The sequence below is a fragment of the Leucoraja erinacea genome, chromosome 21 (genome assembly GCF_028641065.1).
Source record: "Leucoraja erinacea ecotype New England chromosome 21, Leri_hhj_1, whole genome shotgun sequence".
NCBI lineage: Eukaryota > Metazoa > Chordata > Chondrichthyes > Rajiformes > Rajidae > Leucoraja > Leucoraja erinaceus.
In genome coordinates this window covers 7,433,861-7,446,477 of record NC_073397.1, presented here as the reverse complement: position 1 = coordinate 7,446,477, position 12,617 = coordinate 7,433,861, and the positions used below count along the sequence as shown (strand labels likewise).

The 12,617-nt window shown below is 44.4% G+C and overlaps 1 protein-coding gene across 3 annotated transcripts in view; it reads right to left on the bottom strand.

The window, feature by feature from the left end:
* The window catches only part of rab22a (RAB22A, member RAS oncogene family), a 48,469-nt gene that overhangs the window by 31,545 nt on the left and 4,307 nt on the right, over positions 1-12,617 (bottom strand). For all 3 annotated transcript variants that reach the window (XM_055652029.1, XM_055652028.1, XM_055652027.1), the window contains exons 2-3: positions 425-504; positions 242-323 (exon numbers count right to left, since the gene is read on the bottom strand). In XM_055652029.1, coding sequence (XP_055508004.1) covers positions 242-323; positions 425-504 — 162 coding nt within the window. The remainder of the gene's footprint in view (positions 1-241; positions 324-424; positions 505-12,617) is intronic.

The following is a 12,617-nucleotide window of genomic DNA, read 5'->3' as shown; positions in this document are numbered from 1 at the left end:
TGCAGTGGGGGGGGGGGGGGGGGGGGGGGGGGGGGGGGGGGGGGAAGAAAGAAACTTGCAAAAGAGGGGGGGGGGGCAGGACAAAGTCTGGCAAGTGATAGATGGGGACATGGTTCATTTGTTGGGATGAAGCATACAAGGACCGTTTAAGAAGCAAAACTAAAGAGGAACAATTTTCAATGAAACAGATCATTTCATACTTGTAAATGATTCCGAGTCAAACAGTATTAAATTCACTCACCCGTTCCTGACCAGCTGTGTCCCAGATCAGAAACTTGTGCAACTCATTTTGATACTGCACAGTTTTTGTCATAAAAGAAGCCCTATAAATTATAGATCAAAGATCATAAATTATACAATATTCAGGAATGGCAAGATATTTACATCTCAAAAGTACATCTTAAAGATACTTTGTATTGCTCACCCTATTGTGGGATTGATGTTCGGGTCGAAACTATCTTCTACAAACCTCCAAACGATGCTGGATTTGCCAACACCTGTATCCTGGGTAAAGAAAAAAAAAAACATTAATTCATCTCCTTTCAACTACCCTCATTGAGATGAATATACACGGGAAAGAGAAATAAAGTCTGGATGTTTTAATATTCTGTTAATTATGTCCAAAAACTGGACCAGTTTACACATTTGAACAAAGTTTAAAAATTTACAAGCTGTGCTAAACCTAGCATTTACTAACTTTTGAAAAGGTATGGGCAGAACTCAGTTTGCACGATTGAGTCACTTAAAGATGATGGCAAAAGCTGCTTAACAGTACACTACGTTGAGATATAACTGGAGTCCGATACGGGTAAAGATATTCAGGACATGAAATTTATTTATTCGAAGAACATTGGTGGAGTCTTTTGAAATTTCATAGTTTACTTATTTTTAAGTCTTAAACAAAATTCTTTGCAGGAGCCCCAGCCCCTGGTGAACGTTCCATCGTGTGATGTCACAATGTCCAATGCTCAAAGACATTCTTGCCATAGAGGGAGTACAGAGAAGGTTCACCAGACTGATTCCTGGGATGTCAGGACTTTCATATGAAGAAAGACTAGATAGACTCGGCTTGTACTCGCTAGAATTTAGAAGATTGAGGGCAGATCTTATAGAAACGTACAAAATTCTTAAGGGGTTGGACAGGCTAGATGCAGGAAGATTGTTCCAGATGTTGGGGAAGTCCAGAACAAGGGGTCACAGTTTAAAGATAAGGGGGAAATCCTTTAGGACAGAGATGAGAAAAACATTTTTCACACAGAGAGTGGTGAATCTCTGGAATTCTCTGCCACAGAAGGTAGTTGAGGTCAGTTCATTGGCTATATTTAAGAGGGAGTTAGATGTGGCCCTTGTGGCTAAAGGGATCAGGGGGTATGGAGAGAAGGCAGGTACAGGATACTGAGTTGGATGATCAGCCATGATCATATTGAATGGTGGTGCAGGCTAGAAGGGCCGAATGGCCTACTCCTGCACTTAATTTCTATGTTTCCCTCTCCTCACCCCTCTCCCTCTCCCACCCAGCCCTCTCTACCCCACCGCCGTTCCCTCTCTACGGCACTCCCTTCCCTCTCTCCCTCCGCCCCCTTCCCCTAACACGCTGTCCCTCTTCCACCAGTCCCTCTACCCCTCCCTCCCCCACTCTCCCGCTCCCCCCCCCCCCCCCCCCCAAGTCTCCTCCCCCTCCCCCCACCTCACCCCTTTCCAGTCACACCCCTTCCCCTACCCCTCTGTCCCTCTTCCACCACTCCCCCGTCCCTCTTCCACCACTCCCGCTACCCCCCCCTCCCTCCCCACTTCTCTCTCCCCTCTCTCCCCTTCTCTCTTCTCCCCTCTCTCCCCCAACCCCTCCCACCCCTCCCCCTTCTCAACCCTTACCCCACCCCTCTCCCTCCTCCACCCCCGTCTCCCCCTCCCTTCCCCTCTCTCCCCTCCCCCTTCCCCTACCCCTCTTCCACCACCCAACCCCTCTCCCCCGTCCCTCTTCCACCACTCCTGCTACCCCTCTCTACTCTTCCACCTCTCCCCCTCCCTCCACACTCTTCCCCCTCTCCCCTCTCCTCATTCCCTTACCGTGCACAGTCTCTGTCTTTAAGAAGGAACTACAGATGCTGGAAAATCGAAGGTAGACATAAAAAAAGCTGGATAAACTCAGCGGGTGCGGCAGCATCTATAGAGCGAATTGAATGGTCAAAGTTTTTGGCCGAAACCCGGAAGAAGGGTTTCGGCCAAAAACGTTGCCCTTTTCTTTCGGTCCATAGATGCCATAGACCCGCTGAGTTTATCCATCTTTTTTGTTGTTATACCAGCCTCTCTCTCTCTCTCTGCCCTTCTCTCTTCTCTCGACTCATGCACGCCCGCTCCAACCCCTCCCCCCCCTCCTTCACCTCTCTCCCCCATTCTCTCCTCCCCCTCCACCTCCCCTTCCTCACACAATATTTTTTGTGGGGGCGGGTCCACAGTGTGTGTGACTGTTTGTGGAGGCGGCCACGCGCTCTCCATTCAAGAAGACGCTCATCTGTTTGTGGAGGCGCGTGCTTAGTATGTGACCAAAGATCTTATAGCGGAGCTCTCCGCTACGAGATCTTTGTGTGTGACGACACACGCTCCCCCCGCTTTGGAGGCGCGCGCAGCATCTGAACGCTCAGCGATTGTTCGAATTCTTCACTAACCGTCATTCTGACTTTGCTTGTGAAGAGAAAAGTCCTGAATTGCATTTGTCTGATGCAGGAAGATTGTTCCCGATGTTGGGGATGTCAAGGACAAGTGGGACACAGTTTAAGGATAAAGGGAAAATCCTTTAGTACTGACATGAGGAAAACATTTTTCACACAGATAGTGGTGAGTCTCTGGAATTCTCTGCCACAGAAGGTAGTTGAGGCCAGTTCATTGGCTATATTTAAGAGGGGGCTAGATGTGGCCCGTGTGGCTAAAGGGATCAGGGGGTATGGAGAGAAGGCAGGTACAGGATACTGAGTTGATCAGCCATGATCATATTGAATGGTGGTGCAGGCTCAAAGGGCCTACTCCTGCACTTAATTTCTATGTTTCCCTCTCCTCACTCCTCTCCCTCTCCCACCCATCTCTCTCTCCCCCACCCCCCTCCCCTCTCTACCACCACCCCCTTCCCCCTACCCCTCTGTCCCTCTTTCACCCCTTCCTCCCCACTCTTCCACTTCTATCCCCTTACCCCCCCGCCTCTCCCACCCCCACCCCCACTCTCTCTTCCCCTCTCTCCCCACCCCTTACACTACCCCTCTGTCCCTCTTCCACCACTCCCCCCGTCCCTCTTCTACCAACTCCCCTTCCTCTACCCCTCCCTCCCTACTTTTCACTTCTCTCCCACTCTCCTCCCCCTCTCCCCCATCTCTCCTCTCCTACCACCCCCCCTTCCCTCCTCTCTACCCCACCCCCTTCCCTCTCTCTACCCCACCCCCTTCCCTCTCTCTACCCCACCCCCTTCCCCCTCTGTCCCTCTTCCATCACTCTCGCTACCCCTCTCCTCCTCCCTCCCCCACTATTCCACTCTCCCCCCTCCACTCCACTCTCCCTCCCCACTCTTTCCCCCTCTTTCCCCCCCACACCCCCCTCCTCCCCCCCCCCCCCATCTCTCTCCCCATCTCTCACCCCCTACCCCGCTCTCCTTTCCCTCCCAAATCCATCCTGTTTCCTTTCCCCCCCCCCCCCGCAAACGCCGTTGGGGAAACAGACCCAACGGGTCTGCACTTGGTCTAGTTATTATATAAAAGTCTGTGGCTGCTGCCTGCCGTCCTTCCGGCCGGCTGCCAGCTGCCTTTCTTCCTTTTGATTCGCTGCTCCTTCCTATCAGCTTCCAACACACTTCAAAACAAAGTTGCAAGACAGGAACACTCTGAACTTTTCACCTCAATGGGATATCACAGCAAGTGCTTCAACAGGAGGGGGAGGGCTAATTGGTATTGCAATTGGAACTGCTGCAGCAGGCATGGGAGGTGAAATTGGATTTTTTTTTTAATCCACTGCTGAGGGAGGCAGGGGAGTGCTGGAATCTTACATTTGGGAACGGGTTCAGTTCCGTTGGAGAAGATGGGTGCATGGTGGAATATTGGGTTGGGGGATCACACCATTGGGGGAGTAGACCCAATGGGTCTGCACTTGGTCTATATAATATAAAACTAGTTAAAAGGCCTGGAAGCCAACCAGCCATTGGCTCAGCTATACAATAAAACTCATGCAGAACCTTTTTCACACCTGGCTGAATAGAATGAATTTAAAGCCAGACAAAGTGCCGGAGAAACTCAGCAAGTCAGGCAACATCCTTGGAGGAAATGAACAGAGAACATTTTGGGTCGGGACCGTTCTTCAGACTTGTGTGTTTTGTAATCTACCAGTTATTGTTTCTTCTATAATGTAGATTTAAATGTACATCCAGCAAACTCTAATACCCTTGGCTAAACAGTGACTAGAATGGTTTTAGTCTACCTACTTTGTGCCCTTTGCCGAGATTAAACATTCTGGTTATTTCCTAACTCAGCATCCTCACTCCAAATCCTTCACTCCCTTTCAGTATTTATTTACTCCACAATATTTTCATCACAATGATTCTAGAGTTGGAAGAAAACAGAACAAAAAATATTTTTTATAGCCCTGTAATGTCCCTTCTTGGATGCACAAAGGTTAGATGCACGCAGGCGGACACCGACGTGGCAATATCGGCCCTACACGATGTGCTATGTCGACATCAAAACAAATACCCGGATGCGGCTATGGTGGTGGCTGGAGATTTTAATAAATCAAATCTCAAGAAGGTCATGCCAAACTTCTACCAACACATCACGTGTGCCACCAGGGGGGAGAGAACTTTGGACCACTGCTACACGCCGTTCAGGAAAGGCTACAAGGCCGTTTCACTCCCTCCCCTAGGAAAATCTGACCATGCTGCCATTTTCCTGCTGCGGGAGTATAAACAGAGGATAGTTCGGGAAGCGGTAGAGACGAGGGACATAAAGTGGTGGTCCAACCAGTCAGAGGCCATGCTGCAAGATGCACTGAGCGATGTCGACTGGAATATGTTCCAAGCAAGTTTCAGTGGACTTTCTCACCGCCAGGCCCCAGGTAGACAAGATGGGAGGGAATACATCAAAGTCCCTCACCCTGAGCACAGGATCGCCCCAGGGTTGCGTCCTCAGCCCCCTATTGTACTCCCTGTACACACATGACTGTGTGGCTTGGTTCAGCTCCGACTCAATAATTAAGTTTGCTGATGACACTGTGGTGGTGGGCCTGATCTCAGACAACGATGAGAAGGCCTACCAGGAGGAGGTGGCTGATCCAGCACTCTGGTGCCAGGATAACAGCCTCCTCTTGAACATCAAAAAAACGAAGGAGCTGATCGTGGACTTTAGGAGGGCACATCATCCGAGGACGTACACTCCATTGAGGATAAATGGGGATACTGTGGATAGGGTGAGCTGTTTTAAATATCTGGGAGTCCACATCTCGGAGGATATGACATGGACATCACAAGCCGCAGCACTCGTGAGTAAGGCAAGGCAGTGCCTTTACCACCTCAGGCAATTGAGGAAATTCAGAGTGTCTCCGAGGATCCTCCAGTGCTTCTACTCAGCGGCTGTGGAAAGCATCTTGTCCGGAAATATTACCATCTGGTTTGGGAATTGCTCTGCCCAGGACAAGAAGGCTCTGCAGAGAATAGTGCGTTCGGCCGAATGCTCTATGGGAACTTCACTCGCCCCCCTGCAGGAACTATACAACAGGAGGTGCAACTCCAGAGCAAATAAAATCATGGGAGACCCCTTCCACCCATGCAACGGACTGTTCCAGCTGCTACGGTCAGGCAAACGCCTCCGTTGCCATGCTGTGAGAACGGAGAGGTGGAGAAGGAGTTTCTTCCCAGAGGCCATTCGGACTGTAAACTCCCATCTCACCAGGGACTAACTTTACTGAACGTTTTTCCTTTCAATATTTAATATGTAAAAGAATATGTGTGTGTTTATGATTGTGTTTATAGTTTGTTTGGTTGTTTGTTTGTTTGTCTTTTTGCACAAAGTCCACGAGCATTGCCACTTTCATTTCACTGCACATCTCGTATGTGTATGTGACGAATAAACTTGACTTGACTTGCTCTAATTCCTGGAGATCATCAGGATCATTCTGGCTGGCTAGTAGTCCGAGGCAATGCCTACTTCAGCAGATTTTCCAACAGCTAGTTGTTGATCTTCAAACCACTTTGAGCAACAGGAACCAATTTTTACTATCCCTGTATAGATCAGGAGTAAAGCAGAACATGGCTCAGATTTGCACCACACGCTGTGCATTCAAGTCACTTGCAATGACACACACACACAAAAATTTGCCAGGTGACTGAACATGTTATGCTTCAACAAAATACGTGGTGCAGGAGGAACTCATCAGGTCAGGCAGCATCAATGGATGCTGGATAAGCGACATTTTAGCATGGATTCTTACTCTATCTGAAACATCACCTATCCATGTCTTCCAGATATGCTGCCTGACTCCATGTCTTATTCCAGCACTTTGTTTTGCTCAGGATTCCAGTTATCAGCAGCTCATTTTTTCTCCATGTCCCAATGCAAGCTGTCTACTAAAATAGGTATTGGTAACATTCAAATGAATGAAAATACAAATCCCTGCAGCGTACCTACACAAGTTGAGCATCAACACCGTTAATTCATTTGCTGATGTATGAATTGTGGACTTATTAAATCTGCAAGAATATGCACTGTTCATGTCCCAAGTGATGGAAATGATAATAATTATACATCACCTAAATGTAGCAATATTTCATTCTCATGTTACACTTCTGAAGCAAATACTTCACACTGGCAGGTAATGAATGAATGCACGCACAAGCTACTCAGCACTTAGCCATATGACCACAAACCTCAATTAAACCGCTTGTCTACAAAACTAGCTTTATTAGTGGATGTAAGATTTCAGTCAATGTGGAGCAAGAGAGATTCAGTACGATTCTCAATCCTGTTAATCTCAAATAACGATTGCGGTCAACGTCTGCTTAGTACTGTAACATTGCGACAAAATATACAGCTGCATCTTACTTTTGTACATTAATGCCAAAACCTCAGATGTACTAAGGATACAGGTTGGTATCCAATTAGATTAACTAGATCAACTTCTCTCTCCAGTGCAGTAGTTTAGATGCATTCTGATTAAATATTTCAGAATAATTGAAATATGATCAATTAGATTTTGCTCAGTTTTTATAAACTGGCTAAAGTTAGAAAATTGACATTACAATGAGAAAATTATGAGGGGTATAGGGAGTAGTTGAATGCTGGGAGAAGAGAATAAGGGGTGGTCTGTGATGAGGTAGAAGACAGGAGATTAAAATGAGAAAAATCATAGTTCAGCTGAAAAAGACTATAACAAAAGTGACAAAACAGAAGATATCAATTAATATTGATATCAAAGATGGAAATTTTGGACATCTAAATTCAACAATGACTGCATTCTATACAACTAGGCTTGGCTAAATTTCGGTGCACATGGATGGGTAGGGAGGTGGGTGGAGTGGGGTGGATTGGACACAGGCAAAACTGTATTGTGTGCCTGATAAAACTTCAATGGTAACAATGGTTTGAAATATAGCAGGAAGCACATATCCTTTACCCCACATCCACCACTGTCATTCTAGCTGTTGCTCTAGGCCTCTTTAGCCAATCAACAAAAATTGCAAGTGCAGTAATGTAACTGCTCTGCAGTCAATGAATGGCTTTTCCCCAGTTGCAAGATGCTCGAGATGTCACTATTGTAGGCTCTCACTTTGCAAAACCCTGTTGTTGGCGAGACCTCTTCCCCTATGTGCAGTCCGCTCCATCCAACCCCAATGAGCTCAGAGGTTACAAAAGCAATCAACAATTAAATGCTTGTCTACAACTGATGTCCAGCAGAGGCAGAAGGTAACGCAATTAGTTTTTTTTCTGCATGATGTACAATTTAATAATCACACAAAGCAACAAATTAACTGATTGATAGACACAAAAAGCTGGAGGAACTCAGCAGGTCAGACAGCATCTCTTGAGAAAAGGAATAGGTGACATCTCAGGTTGAGACCCTTTGTCGACCCGAAATGTCACCTATTCCTTTTCTCCAGAGATGCTGTCTGACCTGCTGAGTTACTCCAGTTTTTTGTGTTTATCTTTGGTGTAAACCAGCAACTGCAGTTCCTTCATGCAAACTAACTAACTGCCTTAATTATAGCAGGCAAAAAACATCTAAAGCCAACACCAATGTATTTTATATACATTATAACTAAAAAAGTAACAGATTGACTACATTAAAATCAATTGCTACTGTGATAGATTGATGAATATATTGCTATCCTAATCATAAGCATTAAAACACATGCAAAATCTCTTCATTTAGATCAATAGAAGGTATGCACCCATGTTACGTTTGCACACAATTCAATTCAACTTTAATGTCATCGCACAAATACAAGTATGAGTACAACGAAATGCAGTTTTGCGTCAGTCCACAGTAGTAGTTGTGCATAAAGAAATAAAAAAAAAATAGAAAGAGAGAAGATACAGAATAATCAAAAAATACAGAATAATTAAACAATGGGGACGGAGGGACCGGAGAAATCTATCGGCGGAACTCCGAGTTCAGCAATGTGAGTGTATTGTTGTAGAAGCTGTTCCTCATCCTACTAGTACGTGACCTGAGGCTAGTACGTGACCTGACACCTGTTCAAGAAACCATATTGCTGCACCACAAGCAGAGCTTGCCAGAATCCATTGGGGTGAAAATAAATTTGCTATTGATTATGCACATGTAAACAGATTTTATTCCATTCAAGTAGGCATGCTGATGGATGAAGAAGAATGGAAAAATATGCAGCATTATCATTTATCTCGTATGTTTCCATTTTGCATACAAAAGTTTTTAATTAATATGACAGGAAGTCAAGATGCAACATTTGATAGGGTGGTAGTGATCTAGTGATAATGCATGTGGAACCTACATGTGAGAAACTTTAGAATGGCTGACAACAAAATGAGCACGTGGCAGAATACTCCAATTTCAAGAAAAGTTTCGACAGAAGTATCTCTTCAAACTGTGATACTCTGATGACACTCATTGTCCAGTTTTCAACATATTTTGATATCCACAAAAAAACAAAATCAGTATTGCTTGCTTTCAATGCATTGTAAATACATATATTGAACACAGGGAAGTGTTCAAGTCTAAATTCCAAACAAAATCAATAACTGTGAATTTAAGTGGAAGTAACCATGTGGGGATATAATGTTGTAGTAATAATAGAGATCATATCCAAAAAAGGCCCATCAATTTCTGGGAAGATTAGTGAGGAACTTTTTTTCAGTTAGGGATAAGAATGAGTGGTGACAATCCTAATATCAGGTGATAAAAAGTGTAAAGATAAAACAGGAAGAATTTATAATATATTCAAGAGATCTTTTTTGAATAATTATAGCCCAGCACCATGCTGGATTTGGTTCCTGGATCAAGCTGCAAAACTGGAATCTACAAATGAGTGGCCTTTAATAAAATGGTTCACGGACATTTGAAGTACATTTCCACAAGAGCACAAAGTAGCACAAAACCAGATCTAATGGGATGAAGAAGGAGAATATAACACAGAAAAAGAGGCAAAGTGAAGAAGGATATACGAGGGGCCAAAGAGAGCACGTGAGCCCACTGATAGCAAACGTGACCAATACTTCAAAGATTTAGCACGATGGTTACAGCTGATTGAGAGACAACAAATGCAATATATCCTTGGGAATACTAAAATTGAATACCTTGCATGCTTTTACAAAGGGAATTGCTACTCAGATTACAGTGAATAGGTAGGGTAGGTGTAAAGTGACAGATATAACCATATAACTATATAACAATTACAGCACAGAAACAGGCCATCTCGGCCTTTCATGTCCGTGCCGAACACTTATTTTCCCCTAGTCCCATCTACCTGTACTCAGACCATAACCCTCCATTCCTTTCCCATCCATATACCTATCTAATTTATTTTTAAATGATAAAATCGAACCTGCTTCCACCACTTCCACTGGAAGCTCATTCCACACAGCTACCACTCTGAGTAAAGAAGTTCTCCCTCGTATTACCCCTAAACTTCTGTCCCTTAATTCTCAAGTCATGTCCTCTTGTTTGAATCTTCCCTACTCTCAATGGGAAAAGCTTATCTACGTCAACTCTGTCTATCCCTCTCATCATTTTAAAGACCTCTATCAAGTCCCCCCTTAACCTTCTGCGCTCCAAAGAATAAAGACCTAACTTGTTCAACCTTTCTCTGTAACTTAGTTGCTGAAACCCAGGCAACATACTAATAAATCTCCTCTGTACTCTCTCTATTTTGTTGACATCCTTCCTATAATTAGGCAAACAAAATTGTACACCATACTCCAGAATTGGCCTCACCAATGGCTTGTATAATTTTAACATTACATCCCAACTTCTATACTCATTGCTCTGATTTATGAAGGCCAGCACACCAAAAGCTTTCTTTACCACCCTATCGACATGAGATTCCACCTTCAGGGAACTATGCACAGTTATTCATAGATCCCTCTTTTCAACTGCATTCCTCAATTCGCTACCATTTACCATGTACGTCCTATTTTGATTTGTCCTGCCAAGATGTAGCACCTCACACTTATTAGCATTAAACTCCATCTGCCATCTTTCAGCCCACTCTTCCAAATGGCCTAAATCTCTCTGTAGACTTTGAAAATCTACTTCATTATCCACAATACCACCTATCTTAGGATCATCTGCATACTTACTAATCCAATTTACTAATATGCTACAAACTGAAAATCAGAAATATGTAATGTTTAAAAAAATGGCAGCACTAGGATGTCACCAATTCTTGACATGATGCATTCTAGGTACCCAAGGGAAATATGCAAATTGTGTGAGTTCTGACCATAATTGTCCTCCTTCACCAGGGCTATGTCAAAATACTAAAGAATGGTGACTATTACATCCTCAAAAAAAATGCAAGGATAAACCCAACAATTACTAATGAGCAAGCATGTGAGACGGGGGGAAATCATCACTTTGGACAAATGTGCATGAATTAAAACAAAGTAACATAGATTGTTACACACAATTTAAATTTAACTAAAGTTGCATTGAACTTTATGAAGACCAATGAGAAAAAATGTGGCGATGCCGAGTAAAATGACCTGTATAACTGATGTCCTTGGAACAAGATGGAAAATGGTAACCGAAATGGAACAAATGGTAATGGTTGATTATTGTTTCTTGAGCTAACCAGACAAAGGCATCTAATATTATTCACCAATGACTGTCATGTTAACAAATTAAAATCAGGGACAGGTTATTAGGCACCTCAAGCCTGCTTCACCACTGTAAAAAATCACGGCTGATTGATTTTAATCTCAACTTCACATTGTCAACCTTTGTGGCAATGTTTCCACTTGCACATTGTGCACCTACCTCCACCTTGAAGACATCTAAAGACTGCTACTGTTGACTTTCAGGGAGCGTGTTCGAAAAACTGACAACTCCCAGGAAAAATGTTGCCTCCTTCATCTTAAAATTGGTGATCCATTATTTATTTTTTAAATTCTGGTTTCTTCCACAGGCAGGAACATCCTAACCACCTCCACCCTGTCAAAACCCCTCATGGTCTTGTGTTTGAGTCAAATTCCCTCTAAAGCACAAGTGTGGCCAGCGCAACATTTTCTTAAAATACAACTTGTCCATGCCAAGTATTAGTCTGAAGAAGGATCCAGACCCAAATTGTCACCTAGCCATTTTCCCCAGTGATGATGCTTGACCTACTGAGTTACTCCAGCAATTTGTGTCCATCTCATGCCAAGTAAACCTTCTCTAAACTGCCTTCAACACATTAATACCCATAAATAAGGCAACCAATGATGAAACACAAAAAAGGTAAACAGATAGACACAAAATGCTGGAGTAACTCAGCGGGACAGGCAGCATCTCTGGAGAGAAGGGATGGGTGACGTTCTGGGGTCGAGATCCTTCTTCGGACTGAGAGACAGGGGAGAGGGAGACTAGAGATATGTGGAAGGGTATGGTGTAAAAATGGCAGAACAGAGCAGACGATGATCAAGGAAATGTAGAATGGATCATTGTTAGCCGAGTGGAAAGCGACAATGAGGCGGCCCAGGACAGAAAGTTCAGTGTGGGAATGGGAGGGGAAGTCAAAGTGTTTAGCAACTGGGAGGTCACGTATGCCTAGGTGGACTGAGTGGAGGTGTTTAGTGAAACGATCGCCAAACCTGCACTTGGTCTCGCCGATATATAGGAATCCACACCTAAAACAGCAGATACAGTAGATAAGTGCAACTCTGCCTCATCTGAAAGGACTGTCAAGGTCTTTAGACAGAATTAAGGGAAGAGGTATACAATGCCCTCCATAATGTTTGGGACAAAGACCAATCATTTCTTTGGTTACACAGAAAAGCTGGAGAAACTCAGCGGGTGCAGCAGCATCTATGGAGCGAAGGAAATAGGCAACGTTTCGGGCCGAAACCCTTCTTCAGACTGATCAGGGGTGGGGGTGGGTGGGGACAAGAAAGGTAAAAGGAGTAGCCGGAAGGCTG